This window comes from Gavialis gangeticus, unplaced genomic scaffold (assembly GCF_001723915.1).
Source record: "Gavialis gangeticus isolate Ggan-Ray unplaced genomic scaffold, GavGan_comp1, whole genome shotgun sequence".
Lineage (NCBI taxonomy): Eukaryota > Metazoa > Chordata > Crocodylia > Gavialidae > Gavialis > Gavialis gangeticus.
Window position 1 is genome coordinate 58,580,960 of NW_017729031.1, and position 13,035 is coordinate 58,593,994.

The 13,035-nt window shown below is 42.9% G+C and overlaps 2 protein-coding genes across 4 annotated transcripts in view; both read left to right on the forward strand.

Annotated features, from left to right (window-relative positions):
- Positions 1–38: 38 nt before the first annotated feature.
- Positions 39–13,035, forward strand: part of HOXD11 (homeobox D11) — a 28,218-nt gene continuing 15,221 nt past the window's right edge. The window contains exons 1-2 of one of the 3 annotated variants that reach the window (XM_019522967.1): positions 39–957; positions 1,513–2,363. In XM_019522967.1, coding sequence (XP_019378512.1) covers positions 351–957; positions 1,513–1,748 — 843 coding nt within the window. In that variant the 5' untranslated portion in view covers positions 39–350 and the 3' untranslated portion in view covers positions 1,749–2,363. Of the gene's footprint in view, positions 958–1,512; positions 2,364–13,035 lie in introns of those variants that run through there. The other 2 variants (XM_019522968.1, XM_019522969.1) reach the window with 2 other exon arrangements.
- HOXD10 (homeobox D10) lies at positions 8,494–13,024 on the forward strand. The gene is made up of 2 exons (XM_019522966.1): positions 8,494–10,468; positions 11,846–13,024. The coding sequence occupies exons 1-2, from the start codon at positions 9,727–9,729 to the stop codon at positions 12,121–12,123; spliced, it is 1,020 nt and encodes a 339-aa protein (XP_019378511.1). The 5' UTR covers positions 8,494–9,726; the 3' UTR covers positions 12,124–13,024.

Consider the following 13,035-nt stretch of genomic DNA (forward strand, 5'->3'; position numbering starts at 1 on the left):
TGCCTCCCAGGTGACGGGCTGCTCTACCTACGCCTGTGTCGCCCGCCCGGGCTGGAATGGGGGGAAGCCCCCCGGGAGGTCGGTGCGAGCGCTTGGCTCATCTCTCGGTGCCGGGAGGCTCTTTGCAGAGATCTTGGGAGGCTTTCCGAAGGGCTGATATAGATATAAGGACATTTCTACATTGCGTCACGTGACATAATTACCACTAGAATCAATCAAGATGAATTGCACGTCAGCACACGGTGGGGATTTTTTCTTAGTTGATCCTGTCCAAAGCCTCTTGTGCAATAGATGGATCTTGTTCAATGCACTGAAGTCTCCCGGTCGCCTGCCACCGCCAACGGGGAGACATGACCGAGTTTGAGGACTGCAGCCACAGTGCAGCCAATATGTATCTGCCGGGGTGTGCTTATTACGTCTCCCCTTCGGATTTCTCCACGAAGCCCTCGTTCTTGTCGCAGTCGTCTTCCTGTCAAATGACTTTCCCTTATTCTTCTAATTTACCTCATGTGCAACCTGTGCGGGAAATGGCATTCAGGGAATACGGATTAGACCGCAGCAAATGGCAGTACAGGGGCAGTTATGCTCCCTATTACTCCGCCGAGGAGGTGATGCACAGAGACTTTCTGCAGCCCGCGAACAGGAGGACGGAAATGTTATTCAAAACGGACCCTGTGTGCAATCACCACGGACCCTCCGGCGCTGCCTCCAACTTCTACAGCTCGGTGGGGAGGAACGGGATCCTTCCGCAAGGCTTTGACCAGTTTTACGAGCCGGCCCCTGGCCCTCCGTACCAGCCCCAGTCCGAGCCCGAGGGGGACGGCGACAAGAGCGACCTGAAGGCTCAGAGCAGCACTTGCAGTAAAACACCTTCCAGCCAGGAGAAGAAAGTGACACCAGCAAACAGCGTCGAGTCCCCTTCTGGCGAGGCTGTTGCAGAGAAGAGCAACAGTTCAGGTAGGTACCAGGAGGAAGCTGGGGGCAAGAGCGCAGGGCCAGCACTTTGTCAAGCCGCATTTTATGTGCCATTTTATAAGCATCCAAAGGATTTTATATATCCTATAAGATTTCCTTGCTCGTTGTAAAGCGTGTTTACGATAGGAAACCAATTTAGGTGGGCTTAAGGTATTCTTGGAGGAGGATATTAATTGTTGTTAAATCCTTGATTTTTTGGGGGGAGGGGGGCCAGAGAGATTTCCCAGCGCGTGCTCCTTCGTGGTAGAGTGCAGTGTCTTCCTTTCTTGGGGGCAGCAGTCGGGGAAACCTGGACTATTTCCAGCCCACTTTAGAGAATCCCCCGGAACTGCTCGAACGGGCTCTTCTCAAGAAAGAGCACTGGGTATTTTCCCGTTTGGCAAAGTCACCCAGAGAATCCAGGCTCCCTGAATATTTTCTGGGCTGCTAGGGTGCTGCTCTGTAGGCGGTGGGTTACTGTCACAGACTCTAGCCTGTTGTGAGCTTAAAGTGTCTCCTAGACCAGCACCACTCACTTTCTTCTCTCCTGAATTCCAGCAGTTCCTCAGCGCTCAAGGAAAAAGAGGTGCCCCTATACCAAATACCAGATACGAGAACTGGAACGGGAGTTTTTCTTCAACGTGTACATAAACAAAGAGAAGAGACTGCAGCTGTCCAGAATGCTGAACCTCACCGACCGGCAAGTCAAAATCTGGTTCCAGAATCGAAGGATGAAAGAAAAGAAACTGAACAGAGATCGACTCCAATATTTCACTGGGAATCCCTTGTTTTAAAAGAAATCAGAAAGGGGGGAAAAAGAGAGAAAAATAACAAGAAAAGAAAACCTCTGCCTCTCTAGCCAAGCTGCCATCTGAACGCAAAAGTAAATGGGTTTCCATGACACATCCACCCTGCGGAACTCAAAGTTTCCTTTTCATGTTCAACTCTGGTTCCTTCCAACAATCATGTCCACTGGAGATTTCGGGGGCTTGGCGGAGCACAATCCTGCTAAGGGGAACCTAGGGTAAATCCAAAAAGTCCATTCTAAAATGTTGATCGCCAAAGGTGTATTTTTTCCTTCCTCTGCCTCTCTCTCCGTGTCTCTCTTCCCCCCTCCCCCTTTCTCTCTCTGTCTCTCTCTCTTTCTCATAGTGAGTGACACCAATGGACCTGCAGTGTGTCTGGTAGTTTTTCCTTTAAAAAACAAGTGAGTTTGGGGATATTTTCTGTTGTTGGTTTCAGCTAGGATAACCCTTTTCTCCCTTTAAATGAATGCAGTTTATTTAAAAGACGGTAAATGTACATTCGATATAAATCTATATAAATATATATATATATATGTTTCTATTGTCATATAAACGCATGAGCCACTGTCTTTTTCATGTGAATAAAGGGTTTCTAGTAAAGTTCAGGTTACATCTTCCGTGCACTGTATGGATTTCAGTCTCTGAAGGATCATAGCGTTCACCGGGCTAGAGACAAGTTCCATTAAATAAAAATGGAGGAAGCCAAGTCAAATTATTTTCAACGGATTTAAAATTGACCTTAGTTTGGAGCTCTGACTCTTGTGTTTTTAGCTATGTGTAGCCCTCAGGGATAGCCCTGAACTGGAAGGCAGATCAAACATGGCTGTCTGCAGGCCATCACTTCTGATGGTGCCATAATTCCTATAAATAACGAAAAAAGCCTTTTTAACAGGTCAGACTTCTGAAAAGCCCAGGACCCAAAGCTCAGACGAAGGCTTCCTTGTTAGTGAGGGTTAGGTCAGCACGAGGACCCTGAGCATTTCCAGCCACAGGCAGCCAGAAACATTTGTAGCTGTTCTTTTCTTAAAGTTCAGGGAAACGAGAGTAAATATTTGAAAGACCGTTTTTACCCAGTCGATGCGAGTGTCCTATTTTTTAACGGCAAAAATGAGACTAGCTCCCTAAAAAAGAGCTGGCCTCGTCTTTATGTTTAAAGTAAAAGGGTTTGGTGGAGGTCTCTCCTCACTTTATGTTGCGTGACCTGGCTAAGCTGTTTACAAAACCTTGAACTGTCTAGACAACACCATAAAAGCCGAGGATCTAAACAGCTTAATTGGGTTATATTATACACCTTCTGGTGGGGGAAAAAGAGATTTCCGCAATGTGCAATAAAGGAAAGGAGTGAGAAAAGAATTTGCCTTTTTTGAATGGAACCGAGTGGGTCTCATTACACTTGGCTTCCAGTAAAGGCAAAAGTAGGCGAATAAGTCAAAAAAGCCCCCAGATTAACACCCCCCCTCCCCAACGATGAAATCGCAGGGAAGGATCAGTAAAAATAAAAATTGAAACTCTTTAGCAAGAAAAACATAAGTGTCTGCCTTTGAACTTCCAAAATGTCAAGGTCATCACCTTTAACCTTTCTGAATAATTAGGCGCCTTAAGGTTCCTCTGTTATTTTCAACCACCACCCACTCTCTCTCCATCTCTCTGTCTCCCTCTCTCCCATGCACACACACCCACACCACACACACACCACACGCGCGCGCGCACACACACACGCACACTTCTTACTGCATAGCTATTCATATTAGCAGATGCAGCACGCAAAGACAATGCCAACTGTCATTGTGAATATTTCCCGCCACGTCAAGTTAGCACAGTTCCCCGATCTAATCGGTTAGTTATGTCCATACAGTTCTGATTTTCCTGCCCGATTCTTGCGCCCAGAAAATACATTAAAACCTTTTCTTGCTTTATTAAACCCCCAGGGTCTAAAATGCTCGAATTAGCACCGCGGAATGTAAGAGACCAAGAGGTTTTTTTCAAGGAAAAATGATATTTCCAGCTAGCTCCGTTACAAATATATTTTATTAGGAAATATCCTAGAAATACACGCAGTTGTAGGCAACCACTAAACACTCTTGGCTTCACATTATAACTAAATTCTCAGAGCTCTTCCGGGTCTTATTCCAGGGACTCCGACTATTTTTGTTGTCGGTTGCATGTCCGTACCGTGCATTTAATAACTGATCCGAGCCCATGACTTTTTCCTGTAAAACTAAGGCATCACAAAGATGTGATCACAAAAACCAGCAGGCTAATAGAGCCGGTGAGGATTTTTACAGGCATAGCCTTTTGCAAGTGCTATTTTAAAAGGAGGAAAGAAAGGTAAAAAGACAGGACAAAAGACAGAAAATCAGAAGACAAAGAAAGAGAGAAATCCATTATTTTCAGGTACCTAGATGCATCCAAAATGAAAATAAAGCCAGAGAGAAATAAATTCCCTCGTGCTTTGTCGCCAAGTTCCACAGGAGGGCGCGCTCACTTTCGGTAAAGCGCTCAATAGTCCTGATGCTCAAGTATATTTTCCTCCTAATAATAATCCCACTCCTCATAAAATATCTAATATATAAGTAAAGATAAGATTTCAGGGCTTTCGAAATGAGAAAATAAAGCATCAAAAAGATTTATTAAACAAATAACCCAGAGCCGTGACTTGCTCGAGAAATATGCCACATGACCAGAATTTTGGGGGGTCGTAATCTTTTGTACTGCATCCGAGCTCTAAAAAATCCCATAATCCGAAGGGGGCAAATCCGTCGAAGTCAGAATTCGTTCACTAGAGCCAAAATCTGTTTGTTCCTTTTCGTAAAGCCTTAAAACCCGGAGAACAAGAATCCTATCAAAACCTGCGTTTCCTTTGCACAGCCCATCTTTAAACGGTTATTGCAAGTCTTTTGTTGAAGAGATGTCAACGTGCAGATAGCATTGTTTTAGAGATGCATTTTATTTGAGCAGAAGCCGGGTTTTTGATTCTGGATGTGCCTATTTAGGGGGAAACCAGGACGAAACGGCAGGGCAGCTATTTTAATATCCGAACCTCACCTTGCCAGGGCACTGCTGTATAAAAACCTCTCCCCTTAGAAATACTATTGAGATCAGGCAAAAGGAATTCAGATGTTTGGAAATTCAAGCTAACCTGCTGCATTTCCTGGAGATCCTCCAGCGGATTTCTATTTCATTTCTCCAAAGGCACACTTTGCGTGCTACCACCAAAGAGCAGGGGCAGCTTTGTCACTGCTTGTTTGCAGCAGTCCCCTCGGACTAAGTAATGAGTGATCAGCCCTATTCCGCATTTTAAAAAACCCGACCCCGGCAAAGAATTTGGTGGCACTGTGTCTGCGAGGGTGGGTTTTTGCAGAAGTTCATTGTTAACAGTTTCCTAGAAATAGCCTTCCTGTCTGGAGTAGATCGGCCCAGCCGCTCCTGCAAGCCTGGGGGCTTAGGAGCGGAAGGTAGCGCGTTTTAACAGAAGCCAGACTATAGCCTCCCCCCTAAAGAAGTCCGCCCGCGAGATGGGCACCTCCGTTGCCAGAGGAGCTCGCGTGGCCACGGGTGGGTGGGTTGGTGGCTTTCAGATCTCGCCTGCTCCCTGCACCTCTTGGGCTTCTCCTTAGCGCTTTGCCCTCCTTCACCGGCCCTCCGGGAGGAATGGAAGTGGCACTGCAGGCAGAGATGCTGTCGATCAAATAATTAGTTGATTGGACTGCTGCTTTGTTCTCCTTGGAGTCATCGTGTAAACGTGATGGTGCGGGGGCTAGAAAGAGCCTCTGCGCTTAACAAAAAATAAGGGCTGCCCGCTCTTGCCAAATTTCCGTGGAGCTGGTCCTGCGGGAGAGCGAGGAGGGATCCGCGGATTTCTGGTGAAAGGCGAAGTCAGCCAGGAAACCCTACAAAGATAAACATGCACTTGAAGGACCCAAGCTCAGGGGCTAGACGGGGGCGTCTGGGCCGGTTTGCAGCTAGAATCCCAGACCCGGCAAGCAGACCCTGAGCTTTGCACGTCTGGGCACAAAGAGATATGGATAGACAATAGGGGAAGGTTGGAACCGTGTGGGGATATTTCGGAAATAGGGGCGACGCTTTGCTGTGCGCTCACACGCTGCAAATATAGAGGCTACCCCGCCAGAAAGGCGAAGGTGCTCTTTACCAGCTCCGGGCTCATAAAGGAGGTTTGCTTTATCAGCCCCAGTAAGTCGGAAATCCAAAAAGGCACCCGGATGGCTTTTAAAAAACCCGAAGAATAGAAACAGTCAGCTAAGAAGTTGCTTCTTTCTCTGAACCAGGACAGACGGGAAGCAGGGCACAGTGACAATTGCATTATTAAAAAAAGAAAGGTCAGGAGATTGTGGTTAATTCCCGCCCCGCCACCCCCAAATAAAACGGTTCTTCAATCGCTCTGCAATGTAGCAACGAGAGATAAAATACACCGTTCACATTTTGAAAGGCTTCCTCAATAAAATGCGGAAATCGACTACATTAAAGTAATATTCCTAAACACTTCCTGGATTACTGGCTATTTTAAAGCCAGCTATTTCTTGCAATATTTCTTGAACTGATGCATGCATCTGCAAAATATCCATCCTATTTCCTTACCCTACCCCATCCCCCTTCAAAAAGGAGTCACGAACACTGCAAATTGCAGTTAGATCTGTATGAAGCCCGGAGTGGCAGAATCCTGTCCCCGGGAATAGGGCGGAGGAGGGAAAGGGAATGAAAATCCAACTTCCCCGCGACATTTTTTAATCTCGAGTTTTTATTCCTAACATTTATTAAGGCAGAAAAGTGTAATGTCATCGTCTATTTTATTACGAATAGTCTTTTAGATATACATGGGCTCTTTTGTGGATCCTCCCCCTCTCCTTTGAAAAAAATTGGGGCTTTGAGAGCAAAACCTTTATATTAATGTAGAGTGTATATCTCATTAATTGCACAATATTGATTTATTTATTAATGTTAATTACTTTATTCCATCTTAATATGATTTAAAGCGACAGTGACATTAAATACTTAAAGTCTAAGGCACCATTTCCCCAAAGACTATGCCATGTTTATTCAACTTCTATGAACATCAGACTTAAACTTTCTTAAGGTTCCTTTTTTTCCTTCCCCCCAAAATCCTGTCCTCCTTCATGTCCGGTTTTAAAAAGTCGTGATTTATTACGATCAGAGGTTCTGAAGGAGCTTTTGGACGTCCCTAAATTAAATATATATTTTAAAAAATGATAATCTGAGTTACCTATAGGTATGGAAGGAATTCCTATTTTCATTTAAAATCAAGGAAACGGTACATATAATTAGGAGCCAGCGAGTCAGCTCATTAAATAGACCAGACGCTGCAGCTCAGAGCAGTTAAGCACTAGGTTATTGTTTTAACTTCACCATTGGGCAAAATCCACAGCAAACCTCTGAGATAGATAATACTTCAGTTGGGATATTTCTGGGAGACTCTTCTAAAAGTGTAAATAAAGATTATGAAAGACCATTTGATGGGCATAAAATTCCTGATTAGATTTAACAGTCAAGTCTTAAACTGCTTCAAGGAAAATAGTATTTTGTTTCTTTAAACTCTGTGGGTTGTCTGGGCTGCTGTTGAAAAAGAGGAAATTGCTAGAAAGCAGGGGGAAAAATACAGTCCTCAAGCAGGGAGCATCGTGAACTCCACGGCAGCTGGCTCCTGAGCTCAGACAAATCTTAGCAATGGCTCTGATCATGATCTCAAATATCTTGGTTTTTTTAAGGGAAAAAAAAAAATCCCCCTTTCTAGTCTAGCTCTTCAAGGGCGCTCAGACCTGTGGGGTGAGGCAGGGAGGCAGGCAGGGAGCAGGCGAGGCAGAGAAATCTTTAAAGCAGCTAATATTCTGAAGGTAATATTTAAACTCTCCGGCAACACAGAAGCTTTAGACTGAAGCTGTAAAAGACACTGGCTCTTAACCTGACAATGATGTTGTATTTGAACAGCTGCGATAAGGTTTTAAAAGGTCTGTCTCATTGCCACAGCGAAATTTTAAATAGGGTTATTGTTCCCAACAATGTAAAGTGGGGCGAAAAGTGAGAAACATTCAAACGCCAGGAATTAGGATAAAATTCCAGTTCCCGTTGGTGGGATATGCGAGCTGCAACTGTGCTTTGTGGCAGAGACGCAGTTTAGACGCCTTTTCACGTGCTGCTTGTTCTTAGATAGCTGGATATTTTCTTAAAGACCAAACAAAAAAAAAAGAAAAGTGTTTGGATGTTGCAAAGGCCCAAAATAAAAAGACCAGATGAGCCTGAAACCAAATTTATCAACAAGTCCACTTTGCCTCTGTGTAGGTCCCTGACAGCTTTAGCCTAAGACCAGAAATGGGGGAGTTTGAAAGTAATCAACAAACAAAGATAAGAAACGTAAACTGTTTGTTCCGTTGCAATTCTTAGCGGAAGAGCCCGGGATGTCCAAGCAGTGGTAAAGTGTGGGGGAAAATCCCAAACACGTCCCAAGTGTCGGGCAAGAAAAGTCTGTTTTGTTAAGTAAGCAGTTACTGTTGCCCTGTGTCATTTATTTTTAATATTCAAGCTGCATTTATCATTCTCCTAAAAAAAGAAAAAGAAGAAGTTGCTTGAACAGTTTTCTGTTCAACTCGGAGTTTTCTATATGTTTTTAAATGAGGAATACTACAGAAGAGGAAATTATCTTTATGGTTCTTTCACTATCTAGGGCAAGTGATTTTTTTTCGCCCAAGCAGAGTAAGAGAGCATTGTCAAATAATTTTAGGAATCTGGTGTAACTATAAAACTCAACTGATGACAAAAGTATAGCTTTTAATATTTGACGATTTGTGTTAAAACAAAAATTGACCTTCTTGGTTAGTAGCGAGGAAAAAAATCAATAGTATAATTTTCAATAATTCATAACGCGAACGCCATTATGCTAAATCTTAACTATTAATCTTATCCTTTACAAAGTCTCGATTGATTTGTTAATAAAATATCTTCCCGTGTGAGGCAACAGAGGGTATAACTCTTTAAAAAGCTTCAGAAGCAAGAAAATTACCAAGTAGCCCAAGAATGTAGATGAGAATTTTATTGATCGCCCTGATTCTTCTTAATATGTATTAATAAATTCCACAACCTTTTGTACCTTGCACTTGTCAGGAACCAATGCTTTTACAAAATCCATAAAAGGAAAACATATTTTTCTTTGCATAATAACCAAATGACACCTTCGGATTTCGCACACGCTTCAGCACATCCAGCTGTCTAAAACTTTTAAGGTGGTGTGTGGTTTTTGTGATCAGGATTATGAGTATGAAGGGAAAGGGGGGAGAAAGCTCCTTTCTCAAGCAGTGAGCTGGAGGGGCGGTTGCTCTCAGGACAAATTGCTTGCAAATAATTGTCTTCTGCACGAAACTGCACAGGGTCTTGAAGTCATGGGCGTTCGTGCGGCCAGAAGAAGCCACTTATTTCCGCGCAAAAAGGAAAGCACCCGACATTTACCCTTGCACAAAAGTCTGGGGGGGTCTGCTTATGTGCATGCCACTGTTTTTCCGTGGCTGTATGGCTGCAAGGATCTGTTTCGTGCTAGCCTCCTCGTCCCTTTCGACCCACGGACAGCGAGCTGCCAGGCTGGCCGCGAATTCGGACTCATCCGGTGTGTAATAATAATAAAAAAAAATAAAACAAATAAAGCCCCTTGTTTTAAATCAGCGCAGTGCGCCAGGGATGCTTTGCAAGGCTCCTGCACGGAGGGAGGGAGCACTTCCCCGCTGCCGTTCTAGATGTCGCTGTTGACCACATTTGCGATGCAGCCTGCACTGTCCCGGGGAGCACGTGACTCGCGGGGAGGTAGCGGCTCAAGGCCATTTTCAAATCTCATTGGCTTGGTTGTCATGTGGTTGTGCAGAGGCATCCACAATTACACAGGGAATGTTTTCCTAGAGATGTCAGCCTACAAAGGACACAATCTCTCTTCTTCAAATTCCTCCCCAAAATGTCCTTTCCAAACAGCTCTCCTGCTGCTAATACTTTTTTAGTAGATTCTTTGATCAGTGCCTGTAGAAGTGACAGTTTTTATTCTAACAGCGCCAGCATGTACATGCCACCTAGCACAGACATTGGAACTTATGGAATGCAAACCTGTGGACTTCTACCGTCTCTGGCTAAAAGAGAAGTTAATCACCAAAATATGGGTATGAATGTACATCCTTATATACCTCAAGTAGACAGTTGGACAGATCCGAACAGATCTTGTCGAATAGAGCAACCTGTTACACAGCAGGTGCCCACTTGTTCCTTTACTACAAATATTAAAGAAGAAAGCAATTGCTGCATGTATTCTGATAAGAGAACAAAACTCATTTCTTCAGAAGTCCCTTCCTACCAGAGGTTGGTCTCTGAATCATGTCCCATTGAAAATCCCGAGGTTCCTGTCCCAGGATATTTTAGACTGAGCCAGACCTACGCCACTGGGAAAACCCAAGAGTACAATAATAGTCCTGAAACGAGTTCAACTGTAATGTTACAGTTAAACCCTCGCGGCAGCTCCAAACCGCAGATATCTTCTCAACTTCAGATGGAAAAGAAAATGAATGAAAACCCGAACAACCAAGACAACTCAGCTAAAGTCTCTCAAGTGGAAAGTCCAGAGCCAAAGTCCACTTTGCAAGAGGAAAGGAGCTGCCTGGCTGAGGGCTCTGTGTCCAGCCCAGAAGTACAAGAGAAGGAAAGTAAAGGTCGGTATCGTACAGTTTAGACCGTAACGTGGTGTAACTCGAACACGCCAGCATCATAAAACACAGTATAATATACTAACAAGCATTACAGCCATAACATTTAATGATAAGCAGCTACCGGGCTGCAGGTGCTGTGTGTCTCTGAAGATTTTAGAAGGGGAAAATGCTGCACAAAAGATTTTTGCTCATATCTCCATGTCTTTGCATGCATCTAGCCTCTGTGAAGCCACACAATTGATATTTTATTCTCCTTAATGTAGTCCAGTCTCAGTCATCCAAATTCCATTAAAAAGCAGGTCTGGAGGTTGTAAAATACGACCAAGGCAACTTTTCTCTTGGAATATTTTGCTTGAATATTTTCACTGAGCCTAATTGCGGTTTGATTGCTTTGCAAGTTAATTATGGTCCTATTAAAATTTGGGGGAAAGGGGTGCTGCAAAGCTGGATAAAGTTTTAAACAAATGTGCAATGAAAGCAAGAGCCCGCTCTCTGGTTGTGGAAAAGTGCAATATTTTAATGTGGTGCTTTCGACAGTCTGGGTTTGGTCTTAAAAAGTGCAACATTATTTTGACAAGTATTAAAGAGCTTCTAGAGGTTGCTACTTAATTGCATTTTCCTTTTATAAAGACTCAGAAGCCTTAATTTCGACCGGGAAGTGGTGGAGTATTAAAAAAACGGGGTGGAAATACCTTCTGAAAACGTACTTTGCAACCTCTAGGTCGATTTTTATCCAATATGTGCATATATTTTGTATATATGTGTCATTTATATTTACCCAACCAGGTCCAGTTTTATCTGGGACCAATTTCTTTCTAATGGTAAAAAAAAAAATCTGAAAGGGAAATGAAAGAAAAATATCCGTGGCTAAGGGTGTTGATTTCAAATGTGATCATTTTAGCTGAAAAAAATTGCTCCTACCTGCTTCACCATCTGTTTGTGTGATTCGACATATGATAGAGAGGAAGCTGATCCCAAATATATTGTGTTAATACTTTTTTAATTGAGAGATTTTCTTAGTAAGTGTGTTATAAGCCCAGTACTGTCATGGACACCCTAGCCCCGTTAAAATGTAAGCATTGGATTGATGGCAGGTTAAATATTGTTCAGATGTTAAATGCTAGTTGAAAACTTTAGATGGATTTTTTTAAAGAGGGCTGAAAAATCCAAAGGAGAGTGCATCGTGTTATCTGAACTATTTAACCTGAGTCTGGCAGCGATTACAAATCTATTCCAGTGTGCACACCTCATACTAGCAATGTTTAATCCCAACATTTAACATATCTGCCAGACTCTATGGAGGAGGGTTCATGGCCAAGGGTATACTTTAACAGCCTGAGGTATTTTTGATTTTTTTTTCTTCTTCTTTGATTTTGATAGAGGAAATCAAGTCTGATACTCCAACAAGCAATTGGTTAACTGCAAAGAGTGGCAGAAAGAAGAGGTGTCCTTATACTAAACATCAAACACTGGAATTAGAAAAAGAGTTCTTATTCAATATGTATCTCACTCGAGAGCGCCGCCTAGAGATCAGTAAGAGCGTAAACCTCACTGACAGGCAGGTCAAGATTTGGTTTCAAAACCGCAGAATGAAGCTCAAGAAGATGAGCAGGGAGAACCGAATCCGAGAACTGACCGCTAATCTGACCTTCTCTTAAACCGTAAACCTGGGGTTGAACCAGTGAGAAATGGGCACTGCACCACCAGTTGCTAAATGCAAGAGTGACTTGGAGGGGGGAAAAAAACAAACCTTCATTTTTCATTTTTTTCTGATAGAATGTGACTTTTTGTCCTTCTTTTAGTGCTGCAAGTGAATATGTATTACTATGATGAGTATATATATATATATACATATATATATAAAAAGCCTAGCACGTGTAATTTATTTTTTTTCTCATCGTAATGCAGGGTAACTATTATTGAACGTTATCATTTGGTCTTAACTTATTGGAACTGTCGAACATCCAAACAATGTGACTTTTTCATGTTTTTACTAACAAAATGGTATTTATGTGGGGCTATTACACGGGCCATAACATTTTGAATACATTCAGTACGTTAAGAGAAGAAGAAAAAACTTTGGGGGGAAAACAAAGCACATTACAATGTAACTATCCTCTCGAATGAACTTAGACATTGTCCTTCGTCAAATGGATTCTTGAGTCCTTCTCCATTGTAGACATTTTCTTGTGGTGCATATGTGGTATAGTAGTGATTATACAACAGCGATATGTCCTTCTTGTGCATGTTCTACTCGCATGTATAATTGCAATAAACTCTGTAAACTACTGCGGTTGCTTTGGTTCTCTACAAATGTTTAAAAGTGCAGATGCAGGTTGGTTTCCCGGCCCTTCTTTACCAGCAGCTGTTTGGGTCGATGTAGCTTCTTTTCTCTGTTATTTTTCTTTGTGTGTGTCTGGTATTTGGGGAAGGGGGTGGGCCGGGGGTGGAAAATAATGTACATCTAATTCATTTATAATTGTGACTGTAAACAACTGATTCATTGATCAAATGTTGTGTAGTCGTTCGCAGTCTGAAAAGTGAATGCAAAAAAAAAAAGGATACTAAAA